Below are 24,938 nucleotides of genomic sequence, written 5' to 3'. Positions count from 1 at the left end.
TGTATTTATCATGTACAAGAGTGTCTACGAGGGACCTTCCAAAAGGTTATGCTGTGGTTCAAATTGAGATATAATAAGTTTTCCAGGATGACGTTGGGAAGACTTCCAAGTACAACACTGTTTAGTACATGATAACCTACCTGCAGGCAGGGCCACTGGAATTATGCAATTGTGTGGCAGCAGCGTTTTTCACATAAGTATAGATTTGCTGCTTTTGCCACTTAATGCACAATCTGATTCATAATTTACCCTTCAACAAAAAAAATATCCTAGCTCAGTTGGTTCAAAAGATAGTAAACACGCAAGCGTTATGTTACTGAGCAGTTGAAGGCGCTTTGCAAAGGTTGATTGGCCACCTTTGTAAATGTGTAAATGTACAGGAATTTATATAGTGCAAATCATCGAGCGGTTTCTAAGCGCTTGCTTAGGGAACCCGTCCTGGTATTCCCCTGTGAGATAACCCCGGCAGGGTATCCGCAAGGTGAAAGCCAGGCATCCCGCTGCGAGGGGTCCTTGTGGAGATTAAGCAAGCTATTGCCCAGAGTCGCAGAGTGTGAACCCGTAAATCGAGTAGGCACCGGAGCGAGAATTGTCGAGTCCATGGACATTTTAGGACTCAAGACCCCGCCGAGCCGGGAATTGAACCCTGGTCCCGGGCTGACCTCTGCTTCCAGGTCTGCCTCCTCTAACCAGTGAGCCACACTTCTCCAGTGCCCAGGAAGTGTTTACAAGTTTAAAAACAGACAAATTAATGAAGTATCATAAAATGTCCCTCATTATGCTGCATAATTTGCCTTTTTTTCCTGCATAATTTACTCAACCCTGCCGCATATTTGGGCCCTTCCTTGCCACAAAATTCCAGTGGCCCATAGGAAGTGGGTGGATCCGGTGGAGGAAGTGGGTGGAGTCGAGGAAAGGGTGTGTGGCCTTTGTCAAACATTTGAGCACCTGTTCTTCATTATTTATAAATTAAGCACTGATATACGCCAACAAGTGTCGAGCGTGGACGCTCAGATAGATTGCTGAGATGTAAATTACTGAACAGCCCTTATGGGGCGACTAGAAAATGCTATGCCCAGTGTTAATTGTTCAGCGTTACAATAACATTTTTTTTTTTTTTTCTAACAAAAAATGAAGCAAAGCCGAAATGGTGGTGACTAAACTAGCAAATGTTTGAATAGTCTGACCCAAAGCCTTTGGAGGGAAGAGTGTTGATGAAATTCAATCTGGCAGAGGGTTACAGCAATCTTTATGGAAGTTCAAGATTAAGCATTTCTAGGAGGGTCGTGGCTCATACTTTTGAGACACAATGTAAAAGCATTACATTTAACATAGGCTGTTCGATAAACCGGGGCAGAGGCCTAAAAATGACTTGGGCGTAAATAGACATGAGATGGAAAACAAGCAAAAGTCTGGGGAGATTAAAATGTGAAAATATCTGTTCTTGAAAGGGAAGTGCTGCCAATTTACTAGTCCTGGGATAGATTTTTTGTTGATGGAAACAAAAAATCCAAAAACGTTTCAAAGGGCACTATAAAGTGTATTAAACCTGGCAAGTTGTTCAAATCTGTAATGATATACAACAAAACCAAAGCCTACGGTCAAGTAATTAGTACCAACTCGTTTATTTTCAGTCCTTGAGCTCCCTCGTTCAACCAGTTCCTAAAAACCAAACTAAAGAAAGCATTGCATAGCCAATAGTTATGGCTTTAATGTGCCAAAGATCTAAACATTTTACCAATGCTGTTTAGATGTTGTACATGCGCAAATGCTGTTTATCACTTTAAAGTGTGCCCTATTGCATTTTTGTGATGGTTGAGCATACTTTTTTAAATATAAACCAGTCCCGAATACATTCCAGTGGAATGATAAACCAAATAGGCAACAGCACGAGGTGAGAGTGAAGTATTCCCCTGGTTGGAGACAAAGTGCACCCTATGTATATTTTAAAGAATTTGAAGTAATAGTCTTTGTAGACAGATGTGCTGTCAAATCGGGCCTGACAGTGCATGTGACATTGTTTGCAAATCAGAGACACAGTACGGGGATTCGCAGCGACGTAAGCAGTCAGAACTCATCAGGTTTGTGGTTACTGGTACTCTGGATCTGAGAAGATGATGGGTCAGATAACTTGATGTCGGTGATTGATGATAGAATTCACAGGAGATTGTGGTCGAGAGTAAGTTAGTAAATAGTGTTTGCTGACCAGACATGAAAGGGGAGACGTTTGCGTCTAACTGCATCTAGGTCAAGGATGGAGGTAGGTCAGGTCAGCTGATCGGTTAGTAATTTTCGCTGATTATCAGTTGCAGGACAGTGACCTTTTCGTTATTTCAACATGGCAGAATGTGACCTTACATCGGATGTTGAGTGAGCTGCACTGATATACCTTAAAAAGCAGAAAACTGCTTGTTAGGCTATGCTATTCACAAGCGTAATCATACGTAAGTATATGTTTGTCACCAGTGATATTGCCTCATGTTTCAAATACAATTATATAATACACTGGCATGCACTAGAAATATAGATCAGCTTCTCAGTGACCAAATAGTTTTTGGACTAAACTAATAAAAAATGAAAGAGGATATATTATTTCTAGCAGGAATAAAAAACAAATAACACTGTGTGAAGTGTTGTAACTTTTCCAATGTCTTAGGGGTGTGGAAAGGTAGAGCCGATTTCGACCAAGAACCCTTCAGTATTTGCCCGGCGTTAGCCGCCTCTCATACCTTTCAATATTACCAAACAAAGAGGCAGGCGCTGGAAACTGGAAGGCAGGAAACAGGAGTTTATTCCGACGGAGCAGAACACGTCAAATCAGACAACAGGGTATCTTCTCGAGGTGCTCTAAACGCATCCTTGAGGCCTGGCCTCTTATACACAGTTTTATGGCTTTATTACATGAAACACACTCCTGTCAATGCTTTGATGTACGGAAAGGCATCCTTGGAATCCCCACTTCAAGCCCGTTCCCACACACATTTACAGTAGAAGTCCCACCCCGGCCACAGTAGGTGATGACTAATGCACAGCAGGACATTCCGTCGATTCCCGGAATGTGTGTCTGATCGGATCTCATGTGGTGGGGGCTTTGATCAATCAGAGATCCTTTGAAGCGGGGCAGCTGCTTACTGTATGGGGGCAATAAACGGTATCCGCTGGGCCAGGTGGCGGCCTGGGAACGGGTAGGACAATCGGGCACAGAGGAAAGGGGGTTCATCGAAGGCCTGGTGCAGGATGTACTTCAGAGGTAGAATCGCGCTGGAAGGGAGGTTTATGGTCCGGGCATAAGAGAGCGGGGGCTGTCAGTGCGCGGGGGATGCTTGCGAGGTCAGAGGGAGAGACGCGCTGGCTAGCGGCACTGGGCAGAGAGGCCATGACACTCAAAATGGCTGCTGCTTACGCGCACATACGAGCCTGAAAAGGGGGCAAGATGGCGCCGATAATGTTGCCATCGCAAACCAGATTTTAACAGTCCTCCCTTTTCAACATATCTAGCCAGTTTGCCTAGTCGATATCTATCTTCATCAAATTCCTAACCTCTACATCGTACAATGCTCTCATGCGTTCCTTTTCAAAGTCCAAAGTCTTAGGGCAGATACAGTTTGCACATAGTGAGCACAAAGGCGGTAGGCATTGGATTCCTAGGCAGAACCCACATAACACAACAACAGGTATCAGTATAATTGTAAACAACCTCCACCCCCAGTTCTTTACAGTACTCCAGAACCATCCACCAAGTGACCATTCTTCTTGTTCCTGGTGAACTTCTGAGGAAAGTCTGTGGAGATGTTCGATGGCTTTGTACACTGAGGGTGAATTGTCCGGTATATAGGTGCAGCAGCTGGACCCAATGATGCGGCATGCTCCTCCACAATCTGCTAGAACCAAATCTAGAACAAGGCAGTTCTGAAGAGCCACCAAGCGGACCGCCTGAAGCTCGGCTGTGTTGTTCGTGAGGATGCCAGCTGTGATATTCATTGTTGTTTCAACCGCCTGGGTCAAATGTCGGATGGCACGGCTGTTCGCCATCGGGCCCCAGAGTGGAACAAGTCCCTTCATTGCATCGAGGAATTGTGCTCCAGTGGAGTCGGCTTGTTCAATGTCCTTGGCTTGTTTTTGTCTGTGATGATTCGCTGGAGCCACATAGGTCGGAGGTAGGATGAAGGCAATATAACAAGTGCCCCCCCAGCCTTTGGGGAGCCAGGTGTAGTCCTTTGTACCACAAAGTACATATTCGGTGAGGAGACAAAAGAGGGTGGATCAATGGAGTCCAAGGTTCTGATGATGTGGCACGCGCTGCGGCCTACCAGCTGTGTCCCAAGCCCTTCGATGCACATAAGGCCTGTGACGTTGATGACGGATAGGGCCACAGTCAGGGTGGCAGCTGTTCGTTTCCGGAGGTAGGAGAAGGTGGGGCTGGTCGGATTGTTAAACACCTGCATTTCAATCCGTTCTTTGACGGGGATGTCCAGATGAATAGAGTCATTAGATGTCAGAGGGCAGAAGGGGGTAGCAGTTTTCTCTGTTTTGTTCTGCCGGACTCCATCATAGAAACGTGCTATAGTCTTGCTGGAAGTGATGTTATCCCTGTAGCTTTATTGGAGGAGGATCAGCCAAGCGAGACATGAACCATGGACAGAAAAAGGCAAGGGAATGAAAGGGATAGAGTGTCCAGTGGCGTGGGGTAGCAACCCACAGATCCAGCAGTTGGTGGCATTGGTAGCGAGATTGTGCTGGTGCAGCAGTTGCACAAAGGAGTTGTTCCAAAATTCTTTTCGCCTCTTTTGGAGCTGGGGTGAGAGAGAGATCAGATAATGTTCTTTTATTGTGGTCGGTTGAGCAGTGGTCAGGAATGTCTCATGGGCTGGTGCGCTCTCTTCCTCAATCCAGAGAGTGGTCATGAGGAGGAGGCAAAAGAGAAGGGTGATAAAAAGTGCAATAGTCTTTGAACTGTGGATTTTGTCAGTCTTTGGGTCTCTGTAGTGAGTCTTCGGATGTCCGGTTGCTTCCATCATCTTCTTGTCGGGCGCTTCCATCATCTTCTTGTCGGGCGCTTCCATCATTTTCAAGGGGCTCGGTAGCGGGCAGAACCACAAACTTCGTCTGGTTTCTCTCCTGACAGCCTTAGTAGTGTTAGGCCTCCGCTCTGAGAATTATGACTTAGTCAATGGTCTGCTTAACCGAGGCTCCCTCCTTTCGTCGCAGGTTATACCCTTCTCTGGATGGCACAGTGGGATCGGGAATCTTTGCTAGTTCAAGTGTCTGTGTCTGGATAGAAGTTCAGTGATGGTCGGTCTTTGTTCAGGAGCTGTTCCTGGGTGGCCACGTCTTTGGTCGTCGTCCGGGTCGAGGAGATTCGTTTGCAATGGTGTGCATGTACCCAATTGAGCTTGCCTTCCACTCGAAGTGCTGTTCGGGTGGTGATTAGGACTTGCCAGGGGCCCGTCCACCGGGGTTCCAGACTCCTTGCACGCTGGAAGTTCCGGATCAATACGAAATCCCCAGGTTGGATGGTGTGTCCGGGACCCCTGGAAGCGTCGGGAATGGCATGCAGCACCTGTTGATGGATAACCGTGTTTTAGTCAACTGGAACAAGTAATCAGACATTAGGACGTCCGGGACGTCATGAATGGATGTCGGTTTTGGTGCAGACCAGATATTCATAGGCCGGCCGAATACAACCTCGTAAGGTGTCAAGTGGTGTCTGGTGGGGGTGGAACGCATGGAGAGCAACGCCAGTGGGAGAGCGTCTGGCCATTTCAGTCCTGTGGTAGCCACTATTTTGGCCAATTTAAGTTTCAGTGTGGTATTATGTCGTTCAACTAGTCCAGCAGATTGGGGGTGGAAGACTGCTTGGAACTTTTGTTTCACACCCAACCCCTTCAAGATAAGTTGGATAACTTCGGCTACGAAGTGGGGGCCATTGTTGCTCCACAAAATTCGACAAAGGCCGTAACGAGGGAAGAATTTCTTTAGTAGTACTTTTGCGGTGGCAATGGCAGTGTTGTCACGGGTTGGATAGGCCTCCACCCACTTGCTAAAGGCACACACAACAACAAGCACGTACTTCAGGCCTTGACGTCTTTCTAGTTGGATGTAGTCCATCTGTAGGACTTCAAATGGGTGATTTGGAACCCCAAACCCTCCCCGGGGTACTACAGTTCCTTTCCCAGGGTTGTGTTGTAGGCATATCAAACATTGCTAGACTAGACGCTTGGCGGAGTCTGCGATTTTATCATTGTGCCAGACTTTGGAGACAAGTTCGGTCATGGGGGCTGGTCCTATGTGAGAAGGGGAGTGTGCCATGGTCAGTATGGGGATCAGGTTTGAATCGGGTAGTAACCATTTGTTCGTGTCTTTTGTCCGCCAGCAGCCTTCATCATCTTTCAGTCCCACCCGTGCCCATTCGGCCAATTCATGTTGTGTGCTAGCCATTTGAATGTCCCTAATAGTGTCCCTAGCTACCGTCCATTTCTCTGCCTGTGACCTAGTCACGTACATGCGTGTCGTCGTCCTATTCTCAGCTGTGGTTCGGGCAGTGATGTCGGCTAGTGCGTTTCCTTGTCCAATGATGTCTGTCACTTTCTTGTGTGCCTGGCATTTGATGACTGCAAGTCGTTTGGGGAGGAGAACGGCTTCAATCAGGGCGGAGACTAGATCTCCGTGTAAGATGGGTGTACCATGTGAAGTCAGGAATCCCCTCTCCTTCCAAAGGAGCCCAAAATGGTGAACCACCCCGAAGGCGTACTGGCTGTCGGTGTAAATGTTTGCTGTGGTTCCTGCCGCTAAGATGCATGCTCGGGTGAGGGCAATCAGTTCTGCTGCCTGTGCAGATCGTTGAGTGATGCGTGCGGTTTCCACTACAGTTCGGGCTGTGGTAACTGCATAAGCGGCTGAGGTGGTGCCATCGGGGAGTTTGATGCAAGAGCCATCCACCCACAGCTCTCCGTCGGGGTCTGGGAAGGCCGTGTCTCGGAGGTCAACCCTACTCCTAGTCTGCTCGTCCGTGAGGGTCACGCAGTCATGTACAGGGGACACATTGGGATCTCTCTCTGGTAGGGGTAACAAAGTCGCTGGGTTCAGTGTAGTGCATCTCTTCAGGGTGATGTGGGGTGCAAGCAGCGTCAATTCGTACCCAGTCAGTCGTGCACTAGTCAGATGCTGCGTCTTAGTCTGGTTCAGGAGGGTGTCAACCGCATGGGGCACTAACACCGTGAGGGGGTTCGAGAGTACGATCCCCTCACTCTGTCGGATAGAGATAGCAGCGACAGCTACAGCTCGAAGGCAGGCAGGCAAAGCTCTGGCTACAGGGTCAAGAGTGGCAGAGAAGTAGGCGCATGGGCGTTGCTTTGGGCCAATAGACTGGGTCAAGACAGACAAAGCACATCCCTCCCTTTCATAAGTGTAGAGGGAGAAGGGCTTCGTGTAATCGGGGGTTCCTAGGACAGGGGCTGAACAGAGGGCATCTCGTAGTTCCTTGAAGGAGGATTGGCATTCAGGGGTCCAAGGGAGTGGGGAGGGGACATCTTTAGCTAGCAGGGAAAGCAGTGGTTTCACAATGAGGCTGAAATTTGGCAGCCACTGCCGACAGAAGGAGGTGAGGCCTAGTAGGGAGCGGACTTGTTTCTGTGTTTGCGGGACAGGAATTTCGAGAATGGTCTGAATTCGATCGGGTGTAAGTTTTCTTCCGTCTTTGGACAAAAGGTGGCCTAGATAAGTGACCTGGGGTTGACAGAATTGCAACTTCTTTCGGGAGACCTTGTGGCCATTTTCCGCAAGGAAGTGCAGGAGTTGGATGGTGGCTGTGACTGCAAGTGGAGTGGTGTCGGCCGCCAAAAGAATATCATCGACGTACTGTATCAACACCACTCCATCCGGTAGCTGGACTGCGTCCAGTTGTCTCTTGAGGGCCTGACTGTAAATGCTGGGACTTTCAGTGTAGCCCTGGGGTGCTCGACAAAATCTATATGAGCGGGCTTTTAGGGTGAAGCCGAAGAGGTATCGGCTGTCTGTGTGGATGGGGATAGAAAAGAAGGCGTTTTTGAGGTCAATGACAGTGAAGGTGGTGGCAGTAGAAGGAATCAAAGTCAGGAAAGTGGTGATGTCTGAGACTACAGGGTACTGAGGTACGACCACTTTGTTAACCTCCCGGAGGTCGATGATGAAGCGGTACGCTTTCCCATCTCCCTCGCCTTGCTTCTTGACAATGGGTAGGATAGGGCTGTTGCAAACATTGCTAACTACTTCTTCTACCACTCCTGCGTCTACCAAGGACTGAATAATCTGCACCAATGCCTTCTCGCCCTCGGGCGATATCCGATGTTGTGGAAGTTTTGGGAGTACTGCATCTTTTCGAACAGTTATGTGCACTGGGTCGATCATCATGCGTCCTACGTCCGAGTCAGTCTTGGCCCACAGATATGGGGGTAGGGTGTCGAGTAGGGACAAGTCAGCATCAGTAATGGAAAACATGCGTCGGGTGGGACAAAGTCTGAGCAGGGTCGGGTTATCATACAAAAAGACTCGAACTCCATCTTGCGAACACCTAATGGTGGCTCGGAAATGTTTGAGCAAGTCAAGTCCCATAATGGCGTCAGGGGTATTGGAGGAAAGCAAAAACGTCGTGTCAGTAATGTTGTTTTCTAGGTCAAAGGAGATCGGTGTGGACAAAGGGTTAGTGGAGGGCGTTCCATCGAAACCTATCGATGTAATAAGTGAGCCAGACAAGGGTGCCCTTGGAATCAGTCGTTTAGATAACGCACTACGTGTCGCGCCAGTGTGTACCAGAAATGGAGACTTCGTACTCAGGACCTTAGCGGTGACGTAAGGACCTTGCTGGTCAACCTAGAGCTCGACTGGATCCCTCCCTTGCCCTAGGCAGTCCTATGCGAAGTCGTGAGTGTCGTCTCAGTCAGACTGTTGGTACTGGTTCTGTCGGGGACGGTCAAATGTGTTCTGTCTGCCTGGTCTGTCGTTAGTCATGTCATTCGTGGACCCTCGTCCCTGTCCTCTATTTCTCGGACCACCGGCTACATCTCTGGGATCCCTATTTTTGTTCATCTCCAACAGAACCGGACACTGGGATTTCCAGTGGCCGAATCCCTTGCAGAATGCACACTGGTCTTCGCTAATATCTTTACGTCCAACATAGGGTACGGGAGCACGATCCTTAGGGGGTGGATTCCTAGGGGCATTCGTCTGGTAATTCCCCTTGTACTGCTCTCGACCTACAGTCACCCCTTGCAACTGAGCAATCATCAGCCTCTCTTTCAAGTCCTTTTTCTTTTTCTCAGTCGCCCTATCATTCTCGTTTTTCTGATGCTCATAATACTGAGCCATCTGAAGGATAGCCGCAGGCTTGGAGGCCGCCCAACTACTCTCGCTGGCTTGCAGTTTCTGAGAGACCTCCTGCGACAGACCTTTGACGTAGTTCTGGACAAATAGGTGGTGTCCGGTTGCAGAGGTCATGTCCTGGCCACTGTAATCGGAAAACACCGTCTCAAACCGGGAGAAATATTCTGATACGTCTTCCTGGGGTTTCTGGCGACAGGCCGTCACGATTGACAAGTCTACTTTCTTTTCTGGGATCAGGGTTTTCAGTTTCTGTACAATTTTGTCTGGGAGTTCTAATCTGGACTTTAAAGGTTTTTGTCCAGCCTCTCGTTGTCTATCGAAGCCATCGAGTTGTGACCAGGTATGTCCAAACAGCTCAAGGTGGTTGACTTTCCGGATTTGCTTCCACACATCAGCTGGCAGACATAACCCGAAAAACAAGTCAATGTCAGCTAGGGTCATAATCGTTGAACCTAAGGCTGTACCTAGTTCAGTGTAGAAGGCAGTAGGGTTTTTCCGCAAATCGGGCAGAGATTTTCGGAACGTCTGGATGTCTTGTCGATCCCGTGGTTGGTAGACCCAGTTATACATTACCCTCCCTCTTGCATCCTGGTGGTTAGCATCATCGTGTGTTCCCTGACCTCGTGGGGGAACCCAGTAGAGGGCAGCCTCTCTTATTGGCATCATGGTGCTAGCTTGTTCTATTTGTGGTTCGGTCGCTACAGGTGTCGTAGGTTTAGCTTCCAACCCTTGGTCAGTGAGGTGGCGGAAAACCTAGAGCGTTCGCACAAGGAGGTCCGTCACATCACTCTCACCTTCATCCCCGATATCGACCTTTCTATATAGAGTCGTTAGGCTCTCAGGTCCTTTGTCTCGATATCGGTCCTCATACGCATTTAGGGCATTTTGCACTGGCTGCCTGTCAGGGATAGAGTAAAGTTTAAGGCTCTCTGCATCGCCCACCAGACTTTCTGGAGAATGGGCCCAGAAATCAACTCTTCCCTGATTTCCCCATACCAACCCAATAAAACTCTACGCTCCTCAACTGCTACTCTTGCCACAATCCCTCGAATATTTAGATCCAGAGCAGGAGGACGCTCATTCTCATACAACATTGCCAAACTGTGGAATACTCTCCCGCTGCAGATGCGAAACAACACAAACCTCACCAGCTTCAGGAAACAGCTCAAAACCCTCCTGTTTAACAACTAACAGCCTTAGTGGCCAGGTTTGTTAGGGTTAGCTCCAGCGCCTGGACGCCTCAGGGCAACTGCAGCGCTATACAAACCCAATTTTCATTTCATTTTCATTTCATTTCATTTCATTTCATTTCATTTCATAACACAATCGTACAACAAAGTGTCGTCTGTGGCTCCCAGCATATGAGTTGAACATATCCATGATGTATTCCTCACTCTCCTTTCGTTCTACTAGTGTCCTGACTACCTTGTCAATCCCTGCTCGCTCATGGCGGCCTGGGAACGGGTAGGACAATCGGCACAGAGGAAAGGGGGTTCATTGAAGGATGGAGAGGTGTTGGCCGGGTGCAGGATGTACTTCAGAGGCAGAATCGCGCTGCAAGGGAGGTTTATGGTCCGGAGATGAGAGAGCGGGGGCTGTCAGTGCGCGGGGGATGCTTGCGAGGTCAGAGGGAGACACACGCTGGCTCGCAGCACTGGGCAGAGAGGCCATGACACTCAAAATGGCTGCTGCTTACGCGCACATACGAGCCTGAAAAGGGGGCAAGATGGCGCCGATAATGTTGACATCGCAAACCAGATTTTAACAAGGGGCATAGTAGCAGAATACAATTCCGAGGGGTGTTAGCAAGGTAACGAGTTCTCTTCCTGCTTGTGACTCTTTCAGTAAATGGAAACATGATGCTAGAAGTTCTGCTTTTGACATTCAACTAGTTTCGACATAGGTGTAAACTCCCAGTAGCTCATAGTATGGGCCACTGGAATTATGCCATTGTGTAGCTGCGGCGCATAGTTTTAGATTTGATGCATTTGCCTCATAATTCATCTTCTGCTACATAATCTACATATTTACACACAAAAAAATATTCTAGTTCAAATGATTCAAAAAGGCCCTTTGCAAAGGTTGACGGTCACCTTTCTGTTGTTTATTGCTACTTTTGTGTGTTGAGCTGGTGCATGCCCAGTGTTAACAAGTCTAAAGAATTGCGAAATAATGCAACAATAGATCACAATGTGTCGCTTTGTGTCCGAGTTGTTAACATCCTCTCCCCGATGCTAAGGCAACCAGCACTTTCGGACGAATAGGCTGGTGACTAGTACAAGCTTCTGAGGCACTGCAACAGGAAAGAACTCAGTTCAGCACGAGTCAGTTGCGTCTTTGATCTACATTTATTTAGACTCGTAAAATATCCCATCCGGGGAAGTGATTACTGCAATGACTGAGATTGTCGCGCATACGAAAGGTGTCCTGAAGTCGTTCCAGTTTCTCGCTTTGCTGCTATGAACGCTTACAACTGGAACTCATTTTTCAAAGGCCACAAGATGGCGCTAATATACAATGGGAAGAATACGAATCTCAATATATTATGACCTTGAAATATCCTACTATCACAAACTCATATGCAAGCAAAACGGACTTAAGAGATTTGAAGACCGAAACACAAAAACACACCTAATTAATGTAAAAAAAGGACCCACAGCTCAAACCATAGTATCAAACGGATGCATAGTATCAAACAGATGTGATATCCAGCCGCAAAACGAAGCTTCGAAATACATGTTAAAAACATGGTCAGTCTAAACTGCAGTAAAAAAGGGGCCTAATTGGAGAACTGTACAGGGAGAAGATCCCCTCTGGGTCCCCTCTCACATTCTGTAGTTGGCCTCAGGTCTCCTCGTGGCAGAGACCCTGGACAGACTGTCAGTTGATCATGATCTGATCATGCCATTAATTTGATTCAGTGCCAGCCAGGGAGATGCAGGCTGGCTAAGGCAGAGACTTTATTTATTTATTAAAACATAGAGCACGAACGAAGGCCCTTGGGCATCTCGGCGTTAAAAATCTCTGCAGTGTTAAACCAACAAGGGGAGCTAGATTTTATTGAGTAAAAAGCCAGGTCTTGAGTTGCTTACGAAAAGACCAGAGTGAGGTACTTGTTTTGATCGAGTATTGTAAGGTATTCCAGAGTTTTGGTGCAGCTACAAGGAATCTTCTGTCACCCCATGAGACAGATTTGGTACGGGATACCACCAATTCGTGTGAACTTGATGAGCGCAGTGTTCTGGAAGGACTGTAGGGAATGAGATTTTGAGTAAAAAAAGCAGGTCCGATATTGTGTAGAGCCTTGTACACTATGCAGAGGGACTTGAACATTATTCTATTTCTTACAGGCAGCCAGTGCAACTGTCTTATAGTTTCTGACGCAGATTGGTGTTTGGGGATTCGTCCAAGGAGCCTGGCGGCTGCATTTTGAATGATTTGCATTTTGTGTAACACTCTTTCTTGGGCACCCAAAAACAGAGCATTACAGTAGTCTAATGTAGAAAGTACCAGGGAGCTTACCAGGGTTTTTCCAGCTTCCTCGGGTGGAAATGGCAAGATTTTTTTTATGAGCCGTAATTTGTGGAAGGCTGAAGAGGAGATCTGGTTTGCGTGAGGTAGGAAGTTAAGGCGGTTGTCAAACATGACTCCCAAGTTCCTCACCTTGCTAACCGGAGCCGGGGGCTGGCCCATGGATAGCGGCCCCCAAAGGGAGGACCATTCTGGGGTCAGGGTGCCGAAAATGACCACTTCCGATTTGTCGGAGTTTAATTTCAGGCAATTGGAAGCCATCCAATTCCCTATTGCCAGCATGCCCTGATTAAAATTGTTGGCTCTTTTGTGCCCATCATTCCTGACGGCAAGGACAAGCTGGGTGTCATCAGCGTAGGATGTAAGGCTCATCCCATGTGCCCGAATGGCTTTGGCAAGGTCCGACACATAAATGTTAAATAGTGTCGGACTAAGGGATGAGCCTTGAGGAACTCCACATGGCAATGACAAGGAGGATGATTGAAAGGGTCCAATAGTAACCACCTGGGACCTGTCTGCCAGAAAAGAAGCAAGAAGTTTTTTGGCGTTATGTAAGATACCCATGCTTTCGACACGATCGACCAAGATAGCATGGTCGACCGTGTCGAAGGCCGCAGACAGGTCCAACAGTATCAAGACTGCTGTGCCTCCAACATCACGGATGGATCTAATGTTGTCCGCCGCTTTCACCAGGGCGGTCTCTGTTCCGTGGTATTGACGGAAACCGAACTGAGATTCATCCAATAGCTTATGTTCCTCGATAAAGGTAGATAGTTGGAAATTCATAATTTTTTCAACTATTTTTGCCAAGACTGGGAGACTAGCGATTGGACGGCGATAATTTTTAAGTTCATCCTTATCGAGGTTCGGTTTTTTGAGAAGGGGTTTTATAAGGGTCTTTTTTAAAGCCTCTGGGTAAACTCCTGTACTAAACATTGCATTACAAATTACAGTCAAAGCCGGAAGAACCACTTCTATGATGGGGGTCAAAACTTTTAGGGGACTTGGGTCTAGCGCAGAGCCCGATTTGATAGAGGATATGATGTTCCGAACCTGGGGGCAGGAGACATCAGTGAACTGCAGGAAGGTAGGACCAGAGAAGGAGGTGGGTGGTTTCAAGGGGATATTGGCGTTATTTGCGAAGACCCGATAGATGTCGTCAGCTTTACTAAAGGAAAAGTTAGACAGATCGTCGCAAAGAGATTGGGAGGGGGGAGGTGTCAGATTGGGAGAATATCCTGATAGCTGTTTGGTGGTTTTGTATAAGGCTTTATTAGAGTTTTTATCTGATTCAATTCTCTCACAATAGTACCTTTTCTTAGCCTCACTAATTAGGATTTTATATTTAGCCACCGAGTCTTTGTACTTTGTTTTGGCTTCTTCTGCATAATCTTTTCCGCCAATGCCTCTCTTTGTTACTACACTGTTGTTTGTTGGTACGTAGCTCCTCTGAGTACCAAGGGGCCGATGGAGCAGATCTGTTGCGGGACCGTTGTTTTACCTGGACCAATTTAGTGGCTGCAGAGCCCACCCAGTCATAGAATTGGGAAGTAGCAGTATTGGGATCAGTAAGGAGCGTTCCCAAACTGGAGTTATCAATATCATCCCATGCCAAGGTAGGTTGGCGGGGATTAGGGCGTGACTTGACGACATGAGTCGTAAAATGACAGTGATGCCAAGATGAGATGGTGATGTGACCAGGTAAGGGGCAGTGTTTCGGTGACTTGCAGGCCCGCTATATTAGTGAAAATACCATCCAATGTATGGCCCCCTTCATGCGTAGGTGAGTTTACCAGAAGTTGGAGACCAAATGTAGACATATCTGCTAGGAAAGTGACAGTGTCTGGGTTATCAGATTTGTCAAAATGAAAATTGAAATCACCTAATACCGTGAGGGAATTGTCGAGGGCGGATGCTTCCAGCGTAGACCTGAGGTCTGAAATAAAATCAGACCTGGGCCCCAGAGGACGGTAAAGAAGAATCCCTTTAAATGTGTAGGATGGTGTCAACTTGATAGAAAATTCTAGGGCTTCACAGGATGATAGTGTCATCATTTTAATCCTTACTGAGAAGATACCACATGCGATGATGGCAATGCCACCACCTTTTTTTCGTTGTCTGTCCACTCTGTGTGGAGAACCCTTTAGGAACAGCAATCACTAAATCCGGGTCGGACGCATTGTCCATCCAGGTTTCTGTCATAAAGAGTAGGTCCAAATTATTATCCTCAATCAGCTCAAATATGTCCTGTCGGTGTTTACCGAGCGAGCGGACATTGGTGAGGGCAAATATATAAGATTTCAAGGATTTATCCATGTTACTGGAGGGTGGTTCGGAGATGGAGGGAATAGAGGCTTTACAGCCTGGGCATAGTGTGACCGGACTTCCGGCCAGGGGATATGGATCAAATATAAGGCAGGACTGAGGGGTAGGAGGACGCAGCTGCATAAGCTGGGTAGTTGAGTAGTAGCCTCGTGGGGGCAGAGGATGGGAACCAGGGGGGTGGCCCTCGGCCCGGGCCAGGCGCGGACGGGTGCAGACGGGCTTGCCTTTGGCGCGCCACCGGCGCGACCGCTGCGCCCGCCCACTACGCCTGCCCGCTGCGCGGGCGGGCGGGTCTGTTTATAATCATGGTTGGGGGTGGGCGGGAGGAGGGTGGGAGGGGCGCAGAGCTATCCCACCAGCCTTCCCTTCCCAAGATGGCGCCTAAAGTTGTGCAATGGGGTTCCCAGCGCCTAATAACGGTGGCGCTGAGGGATGGCGTTAAAATATGCCTTAGGCGAAGTAGTCTCGCACCAAGGTGGGGGCGGGTATTAAAAACGCATAATTAAAATATTATACAGTATTTTTAAAAAAGATCGAAATTTTTAAATCGATGACAATCTTCAGCAGAAAGGTGCAAGGGAGCGCAAGATACCTCCGGCTTCCGCCTCAGAGGGAAAACAACAGAAACCTCGGTGAATGAAAGCCTCGCCCTTAAATATCCTGGAAGGGCAGGAGGGGCGCAGAGCTATCCCGCCAGCCTTCCCTTCCCAAGATGGCGCCTAAAGTTGTGCAATGGGGTTCCCAGCGCCTAATAACGGCGGCGCTGAGGGACGGCGTTAAAATATGCCTTAGGCGAAGTAGTCTCGCACCAAGGTGGGGGCGGGTATTAAAAACGCACTTTCTGTTTAATGTTCTGTATCTCTGCCGCCCCCCCTGCAACAGGTGTCCAACCTGGGCTGTCTGTGGGCTGTGCCATGCTACTACTAAGTGTGGGTGACATTATACTGTTAGCGAGACAGTGTCACTAATAGTGGTTGAATGTCACTCATAATAACACTGAAATTATGAAAATGTAACACAAGCAATCTAAAACCTTGACATCTATGTTACTCTGTGATCAAATATGGATGATTGAGTAAAGGGAAACATATTTCTAAAGATGAAAGAAAATCTAATTGTGGTTTCAGACCATCTGCAAGCATTTGATATGCTCCTGTTCAGTGCCAGCTGCTTGACTATGTCGTGGTTGTTCGGGAGATGTAGGAGGATACAAAGAGATTTAATAGAAAATAAGCTTTGGCAAAGCAAATTGGTCTGGCCTTTCAAATAGCTAGTTACCTCAAGTAATTACTAGATGTCCTTTTCAAGTCAGAACAAACAGTGTGAAGTGTTAAGACTGCACACCTTCAGAATTTTTACTAGATGTCACTCTCGGGTCAGAAGCAACTGCTTAACAAGACTGTCACAAAGCTGCATTAACTCGTTGTTACTAAATGCCCCCCACGAGTAAGATGTAACTGCTTAAAATGTCCTTCACAAAGTTGAGGGTATGTGGCTCCAACATAAAAATGTACTTATCCACTTTTGTTACTCTAATACATTTTGCTTGATTTCAATAGCATAAGTAAATGTGCACATTTTGATATAGCCTGACAAATCAGTATCACAACTTTCAATAAATGTCTTAGAACATTTGTAAAGACAACCTATTATATATAGGTACTAGCAATCACTGGTTTAGTCAAGTGGCTTTCACAGTAGTGTTGGGAAACGTTTGAGCGGCGCTATGTTTATGTCCCAGCAAAGTGGACACTGTGTTATGCTATGGGCTGTGGTAGGAAGAAGCACAATTCAAGCCAATAGACAAAGGTATTTGATGAAGGCTTCATATGTATATATGTATAAATAGGCAATTGCCATGAAGGAACTATGAAATCAATACATTCTAAATGGATGTAGGTGGAGAACAAACCAAAAGCATGTGAAAAACGAGTACTGCGATGCTACAAAATGGCAGACATTACTTCGTAATTAGTGCTGGAGAAGTGCACAGTCTAGTTGTTGAATGAGTGAAATTGATGAAAGACTGGTTCACTATATTCTTGTGGTTTCTACATTATGTAGAGGACTGTGTGCACCAGGTACTAACCCATGTACAGGTGCTTTTTAGCTTCAAAAGATGGGCTAGCTGTAAAGTTTTCCCCACTGTATGACTGCACGTAGTATGATCTTTAGCACCTGCAGACCTTGGTTATTTTAAGTGTATAGTCTCTCTTTGGACAAAATTTGCATAGAGTGTACACTGTTCTTAATAGATACTTTTTAGTACTCTGGTGTATTTATCATCACTGTCTGTAAAGCGGTTTAGTGCAGAGTAAACTGTCTCCATAGTATAAACAATGCTTAGAGTACCCACTTTTCTACTCATATCTACTTGTTTTCAATGTAAGTTCAATGACTGTGAGGGGTTTGATACAGATAAAAGCTGTCCTTAGTAGAGCCTTATGTTGGAACCGACATTGAGTATCTTAAGGGAGTTGGTTTCCTCTGAACAGTTGTATATAGATTGAACACTGTGTGCAGTAAGAGTTTCCCATATATCTGTAGTTGATTGGTAATGTGAACTAGGCCACCAGTGAAGTGTATGTTATAGGGTCAGTGTTGCACATAACACAAACTTGCTACACCTAGGGGAGTTGTATCTGCGATGGCATTACCCCATAACTGCTAGAACTCCTATTTTGGCTATTTGGGCTTGTTCGGGCTTAGCGCTCTATAACTCTTTTTTCCACATATGGTATCCATGCCAAATTTGAGTCCTTTTTTTCCAACATCCTGGGGATTTTAACCCCTTCGACGCTCATGACGAGCTGGGCTCGTCATGGCGTAGCCCGCTCGCACGCTGATGACTAGCCCAGCTCGTCACGTAAAGTGCGTTTTTGAAAAACCCAGCGCGCTAGCGGAATTCCGCTAGCGCGCATGGTGTTAAAGTTACCCAGGGTTTGTGAATTTCCCCTGATGGGGACAAAGAAAATAGGGAATATAAAGCTTTATTTTGAGTTTCTGGGGAAAAATAGGAAAAAAGTGCTCTGGATAAGTGCTGTGCTAAAGTCCCCAACTTCACTGCTTTCAGCAACACGCAAAGATTAATAAAATAAATAAAAAATGGTAATCAATCAATTAATCAAAGACATTTATAGAGCGCACTACATACCCGTAGGGTCTCAAGGCGCTGGGGGAGGGGGGTGCCGCTACTGCTCGAACAGCCAGGTCTTCAGCTTCTTCCTGAAGGAGAAGTGGTCTTGGGTCAGGCGCAGGTCGGTCGGGAGGGAGTTCCAGGTCTTGGCGGCCAGGTAGGAGAAGGACCTTCCTCCTGTAGTCGCTCTTCGGATGCGGGGGACGGCGGCGAGGGCGTGGTTGGCTGATCGGAAGTGGCGTTTGGGAGCGTAGAAGTTGATTCGGCTGTTGAGGTAGCTCGGGCCTTGGTCGTGTAGGGCTTTGTGTGCGTGGGTGAGGAGGCGGAAGGTGATTCTTTTGTTGACGGGGAGCCAGTGTAGGTCTCTCAGATGTCCGGAGATGTGGCTGGTTCGTGGGATGTCGAGGATGAGCCTGGCTGAGGCGTTCTGGATCCGCTGGAGTCTCTTCTGGAGCTTGGCGGTGGTACCGGCGTAGAGGGCGTTGCCGTAGTCCAGTCGGCTAGTGACGAGGGCCTGGGTGACGGTCTTCCTGGTCTCGGTGGGGATCGACCAGAAGATCTTCCGTAGCATGCGTAGGATGTTGAAGCACGCCGAGGAGACGTTGTTGACTTGTCTGGTCATGGAGAGGGAGGAGTCCAGGATGAAGCCCAGGTTGCGTGCATGGTCTGTCGGTTTGGGTGCGGTGCCCAGGGCGGGAGGCCACCAGGAGTCGTCCCAGGCGGAGGGTGAAGAGCCCAGGATGAGGACCTCCGTCTTGTCTGAGTTCAGTTTCAGGCGGCTGGTCGTCATCCACTCGTCTACCTCTTTCATCCCTTCGTGCAGGTTGGCTCTGGCGGCGGCGGGGTCGTTGGTCAGGGAGAGGATCAGCTGGGTGTCGTCGGCATAGGAGATTATGCTGAGGTTGTGTTGGCGTGCGATGGCCGCGAGGGGGCTCATGTTGAAGAGGGTGGGGCTCAGCGAGGATCCTTGAGGGACGCCGCAGATGACTTCGGTGGCCTCTGACTTGTACGGTGGTAGACGGACTCTCTGTGTTCTTCCGTCGAGGAAGGAGATGATCCATTCCAGAGCCTTGTCCTGGATTCCGACGTTGCTGAGGCGCTGTACTAGGGTGCGGTGGCAGACAGTGTCGAATGCCGCGGAGAGGTCTAGGAGGATGAGGGCCGCTGTTTCTCCGTTGTCCATCAGGGCTCGGATGTCGTCGGTGGCGGCGATGAGGGCGGTCTCTGTGCTGTGGTTGGCTCGGAAGCCAGACTGTGAGGGGTCGAGGGATCCATTCGTCTCGAGGAAGGCGGCCAGCTGCTTGTTGACGGTCTTCTCGATGACTTTGGCTGGAAACGGGAGGAGCGAGATGGGGCGGTAATTCTTGAGTTCGGTGGGGTCCGCTGTGGGTTTCTTGAGTAGAGCGCTGAGTTCGGCGTGCTTCCAGCTCTCAGGGAAGGTGGCGGTGTCGAAGGATGTGTTGATGTCTCACAGGTGGGGTGCGATGACAGCTTCGGCCTTGTTGAAGACGTGGTGAGGGCAGGGGTCGGTCGGCGATCCGGAGTGGATGAAGTTCATCGTGCGGATGGTGTCTTCGGTGCTGATCGGGGTCCAGGCGTGGAGGGTGGTGGTGGGTGGTGGTTGTTCGGTCGTGGTGTGCGTTGGTTGGTTGTTGAAGCTGTTGTGTATGTCCGCGATCTTGTTGTGGAAGTATGAGGCGAGGGAGTTGCAGAGGTCTTGCGATGGGGTGATGTCGTTGTTTCCTGCGCTGGGGTTGGATAGCTCTTTCACGATGTTGAAGAGTTCCTTGCAGTTGTGTGCATTGTTGTCCAGCCGGTCCTTGAATGCAGTTTTCTTGGCGGCGCGGATCAGCTGGTGGTGCTTCCGGGTGGCAAGCTTGAAGGTGGTCCTGTTGTCCGGTGTAGGTTCCCTTCTCCAGACTTTCTCGAGGGCTCGGCAGTTCTTCTTGGAGCTCTTGAGTTCGTCGGTGAACCATGGGGCTTTCTTGCTGCCGGGTCAGCTGGGCGGGGTCCTCAGCGGGGCGAGCTCGTCCGCGCAGTTGCTGATCCACTTCGTGAGGTTGTCGGCGGCCTGGCTGGGGTTCGCTGAGCTGGCAAGAGGGTGTGGCTCAGGGAGGTGGCGAGCTGGTCGGCTGTGATCTTGTTCCAGCTTCTGCGGGCAGCCTGTTGCTGGTGGTGGTGGGTCGTCGTTCTTTTGAAGGTGAAGTGGACGCAGCTGTGGTCCGTCCATTGAAGCTCTGTGGCGTGGCTGAAGTCGATGTCTGTGCTGGATGAGAAGACGGCGTCGAGTGTGTGTCCGGCGAGGTGGGTGGGGGTGGACACCAGCTGCTTGAGTCCAAGATTGGCGAGGTTGTCGAGCAGGGTGCTGGTGTTGCGGTCGTTGTTGTTCTCCAGGTGGAAGTTGAGGTCCCCCAGGAGGATGTAGTCAGCGGAGGGGAGGGCATGCGGGCTGACGAAGTCGGCGATGTCCTCGCTGAATTGGGTGCGTGGTCCCGGAGGTCGGTAAATCAGTGTGCCTCTGAGGGTGGTCTTCGGGTCGGTGTGGATCTGGAAATGCAGGTGTTCGGCGGTGGTCAGGATGTTGTCGGTGCTGGTCGTGAGACGGATGGTGTTCCTGTGGATGATGGCGATGCCTCCTCCCATCTGGTTGGCGGTGCGATCCCTCCGGGTGATCTTGTAGCCCTCTGGGATGGCGATGTCGGGAGCTGAAGAGGCGTTCATCCAGGTCTCCGTGAGGAAGGCAACGTCAGGGGCTGTGGCGTCTAGGAGGTTCCAGAGTTCGATGGCGTGGCTGTGGACGGAGCGGGTGTTGAGCAGGATGCACTTGAGGTGGGTGCTGCTGGTGTTCGGCTTGGCGGGTGCTGGTGCGGGGCAGGTCCGGATGCAGGTGAACTTGCAGGCGTGGCAGCTGAAGGGTGCGTCGTGGTGTGGCTCGGTAGCATCCGCGCTCGGCCGGTGTTGAGTGCGTTGAGGGTGGCGGCGGTGTACGTCAGGCGGGTCGGTCGGGGTCCTCGTGGGACAGGGGTCCTGGCACTGGGCGCGGTCCAGGCGCGGACGGGCGTAGACGTGCTTACCTTTGGCGCGCCTTCGGCGCACAATCGGCGCGTGACCGCTGCGCGTTCGCACGGTCGCCATATATGGCGAAGTGCGCGGGGGGCGGAGCAGCTGGGAGGCGGGAGCGGGGAGGGTACAGAAGGCAAAAAGGGGCGGGGCTAACGGCGGAGGCGGGAAGCGGGGAGGGGGGACGAGCGGCGGCAAAGAGGAAGGAAAATACAGTAACAGTACGAGCGGCGGCAAAAAGGAAGGAAAATACAGTAATACAGGCAATCTAAACTGACAAAATGACAAAAAACTCTCTCAAAGCAGCAAGACAGTTCCTGTAGAAGGCACTAGACCCAGCCACTGAAGCGGGGCAGTATTTTTATCGTCGCAAGTGGGGCAATGCAGGGTGGTGGGAGTTTTGTGGATTCTTGGCGATTCCAGAAGTTTACACAGAAATTAAAGGAAAATGTGTGATTTCTGGAAGAGTTTGAAGTTTGCAGACCATTGTGAGTAGGAAAACCTTGTGAGATCCATGCAAGGCATACCACCCTGGACTCCCCTGGTTATCTAGTTTAAAAAAATGTCTGGGGTTTGTAGGTTTGCATGATTGCTGCCACAGCACTGCCCCATATGCAGCAACCTTCCCCCTATTGCTTATCTCTCAATGTAGCGTTTGAAGGCCTTTTGTTTCCTCGTTTCTTGGCCCACCCACACAAGTGGGGTACCATTCTGATTTGGGGACTTGAGGGAAGTCAGTGTGGTAGGAACCTGTGAGGAGAATGTGTATTTCTTATAAAAATTTGACATTTACAAAGGCTTCTGGTGAGAGCCACGCAAATCATGCCTTGCTGTCTACTTTTAAAAAATGTGCAGGTTTGCCTCGTTTCCAGCTGAGCTAGGGCCCAAAATCCATAGCTACCCACATTGCAAAAAAAGGTGCATTTTCACTGCATAAATGTGATGCGTCTGTTATGTTTTTACCATTTTCCCATTGTGGGTACTAGGGTCACCCATAAAATTTGGGTTCAGTTCTTATGTGGAGACATGTTGGAATGCTAGTTGGTTGTCAATTTGTGGATCTCAACAGATTACAGAAATTTCTAACATAAAATGTAAATAAACATGTAAATAAATGCACCTACTTGCAATTTTTGTATGGCATTATGGCAAAGTGAACAGGATCATTTCAAGTTACACCACGCTGGACGCCTATGGATATTTAGATTGCAAAAATAACAGAGGGATTCTTAGTAAGGGCCTTATTTATATTTTGGCTAACAAAAAAGACGTTGTCACCCTGGCGGAGGACTTAACGTCTGCCATTCTAATACTACTCTGCCCGCCAAGTTTAGAAATGACTGCTAAGCTGGCAGTCAGTTAAAAAACATTGACAGGAGCCGCTGTCACTGCTTTCAGTTTGTGGATGCAAGTTGGGGGTGTCAGTGAATCCCTCCAAGGCCTACATTCCTCAAACTGAGTGAGCATGTCCACCTTTGAACCTACACAAACCTGCTGGGAAATGCTGCCTAAGTTTCCTGAAGTACTACGCTAAGCAAATGTCCGCGGGGGAGGTGGGAGTAACTTGTATCATAATCAATGGTATTGAAAAAGGGTCCAGGACACAATTTCTTGTATGATGGTAATTTCCAAATTTTTAGTGTAAGGACAGTATGCATTTCACCATATATCTAAATTACCACCAGGTGGGAGTGTAAAGGCTAAGTTGCTTTTGGACTCAAACGATTTGGAAATTTCTTTTTGATGGATAATATATAGATAATATATAGATATATACATGTATTTTTGTTTGATATCTTTTGGAAAACATGATACTGGCAAGACCGATAAAGCTGTGACCTCTCCTAAAAATGTGCAGCTGGATGACGTTTTTCTTCTAGGATGCCAAGTCGTCACTACGTTTGATGCAGTGCCCATTTTAAGTAAGGGAAATCCATTCTGGAAAAAATCACGGTGCGGCAAGCACTCTTTTTACTTAGCAGCATCCAACTTCTTCCCAATCAAATCCTGTTCAATTTGCTCCCAATGTGTGGGTGGAGCCAAAACCCTCTCCTAGTGATTGCCACTTAATTGTCTGGTGACAGCTATTCTTTCAAGCCACACCATAATTAACAATTACCCTGTTTGCCATCAGGTTGGCTTTTCATATTCCTCACATCACTATGCATGCAAAGAATACATATCAGCATGTTCATGGACTTGTTGTACTGCATCGCAGTACTTATAAATTATTGATGCATTTCTGGCTCGACCAGTGTTACAAGGACCCCTTGAAGTGGAATAGGAAGGCATAGTGGACTAAGTGAGCAGTATTTTTTATTCGAGTGATTGATATATATATATATTTATCTCCACAGAATACTGCCTTTTCCCAATGTTCATCACTGGAAACAGTATAACACGAACGTCACTCGTGACCAAGGGAAACTTTCCCGAAACGCGTCGAGTGTAATTGCCTATGAATTTTGCAAAATAAAATGACTGCTTTGGATGCAAACGTGATGTTCGTGTTAGACTGTTTCCAGTGATGAACATTGGGAAAAGGCAGTATTCTGTGGATTTGATATTGAGGTTCGCCACCTTTACACGAACCGCTGTTGAAAGAGGAAGGGTCATGGCGGCCCTCTGCATCTGTTGAGCACAGTGATTTTCTTTCTTTTTTTTTTTTATATGTTCAACTTTTTTTAAATCTAGCGTCCGCTATGAATGTTTTTATTATGGTTTAAGCTATGAGGCAAATCTAGTCAACTGTATATTTTTGTTCCAGGAAAAAAATGACTCCAATAATGTTTGCTGCTCGTGAAGGCCATTCTCAAGTTATTGCCCTTCTTGTTGCTCATGCTGCCGAAATAAATCTCCAAGATGAAAACGGTTATACAGTAAGGTTATTTTCCAGTATATGTCTTTTGCTACACATGTCTTTTTAAATAGGAACAGTCCTAACACAAGAAATGTGATATGGGGTAAATTGCTGTTTTAGGAAAATGTGGTAATTTTAGCACGTAGGGCCTGATGTACTAAATACACACTGGTCACAAAAAACTGATTGCAAGTTGCGGCTAGTATATTTGCAACCAGTTTGGTAGTTTGCCAACCGACCTGTGTACTAATAGGTTGGTTTGTAAAAAAAAACAAAAAACACACAAACAACAAAAACAGAATTGTGGTAGGTGGCACTTCGACCTACCTCATGAATAGTGATGATGTAGGTCACCAATTGCGACCCACTTTGATTCACTGCTATCACAGGTATGGTGGCCTGTTGGGGTCAGCTGAACACCATGTCTGTTATTGCTTTTTAATAAATACACTTTTATTTTTAATTTTTAAAATGAAGCACTCTTTCCTAAATATTTTTTTTAAATGAACAGATCTTTATTTATTTCTTTTTTTTACATTCATCAAGGGGACCCCTTCTCATTTTAGGAGTAGGTTACAACCTCCTTTGAGGTGTTGGCAAAACTGGTCACAAAACATTGATACATAGCATACCGATTCAGTATTTGAAGCAGATGCCTATAATGGTCAC

General features: G+C 47.9%; 1 protein-coding gene across 1 annotated transcript in view; it reads left to right on the top strand.

The window, feature by feature from the left end:
* The window catches only part of ASZ1 (ankyrin repeat, SAM and basic leucine zipper domain containing 1), a 1,750,578-nt gene that overhangs the window by 847,575 nt on the left and 878,065 nt on the right, over window positions 1-24,938 (top strand). The window contains exon 5 of the mRNA XM_086919410.1: window positions 24,177-24,288. Within this exon, the coding sequence (XP_086775536.1) occupies window positions 24,177-24,288 (112 nt within the window). The remainder of the gene's footprint in view (window positions 1-24,176; window positions 24,289-24,938) is intronic.

The sequence above is a fragment of the Lissotriton vulgaris genome, chromosome 1_1 (assembly GCF_964263255.1).
Source record: "Lissotriton vulgaris chromosome 1_1, aLisVul1.2, whole genome shotgun sequence".
NCBI classification, from domain to species: Eukaryota; Metazoa; Chordata; class Amphibia; order Caudata; family Salamandridae; genus Lissotriton; species Lissotriton vulgaris.
This window is presented reverse-complemented; position numbering and strand designations above follow the sequence as displayed.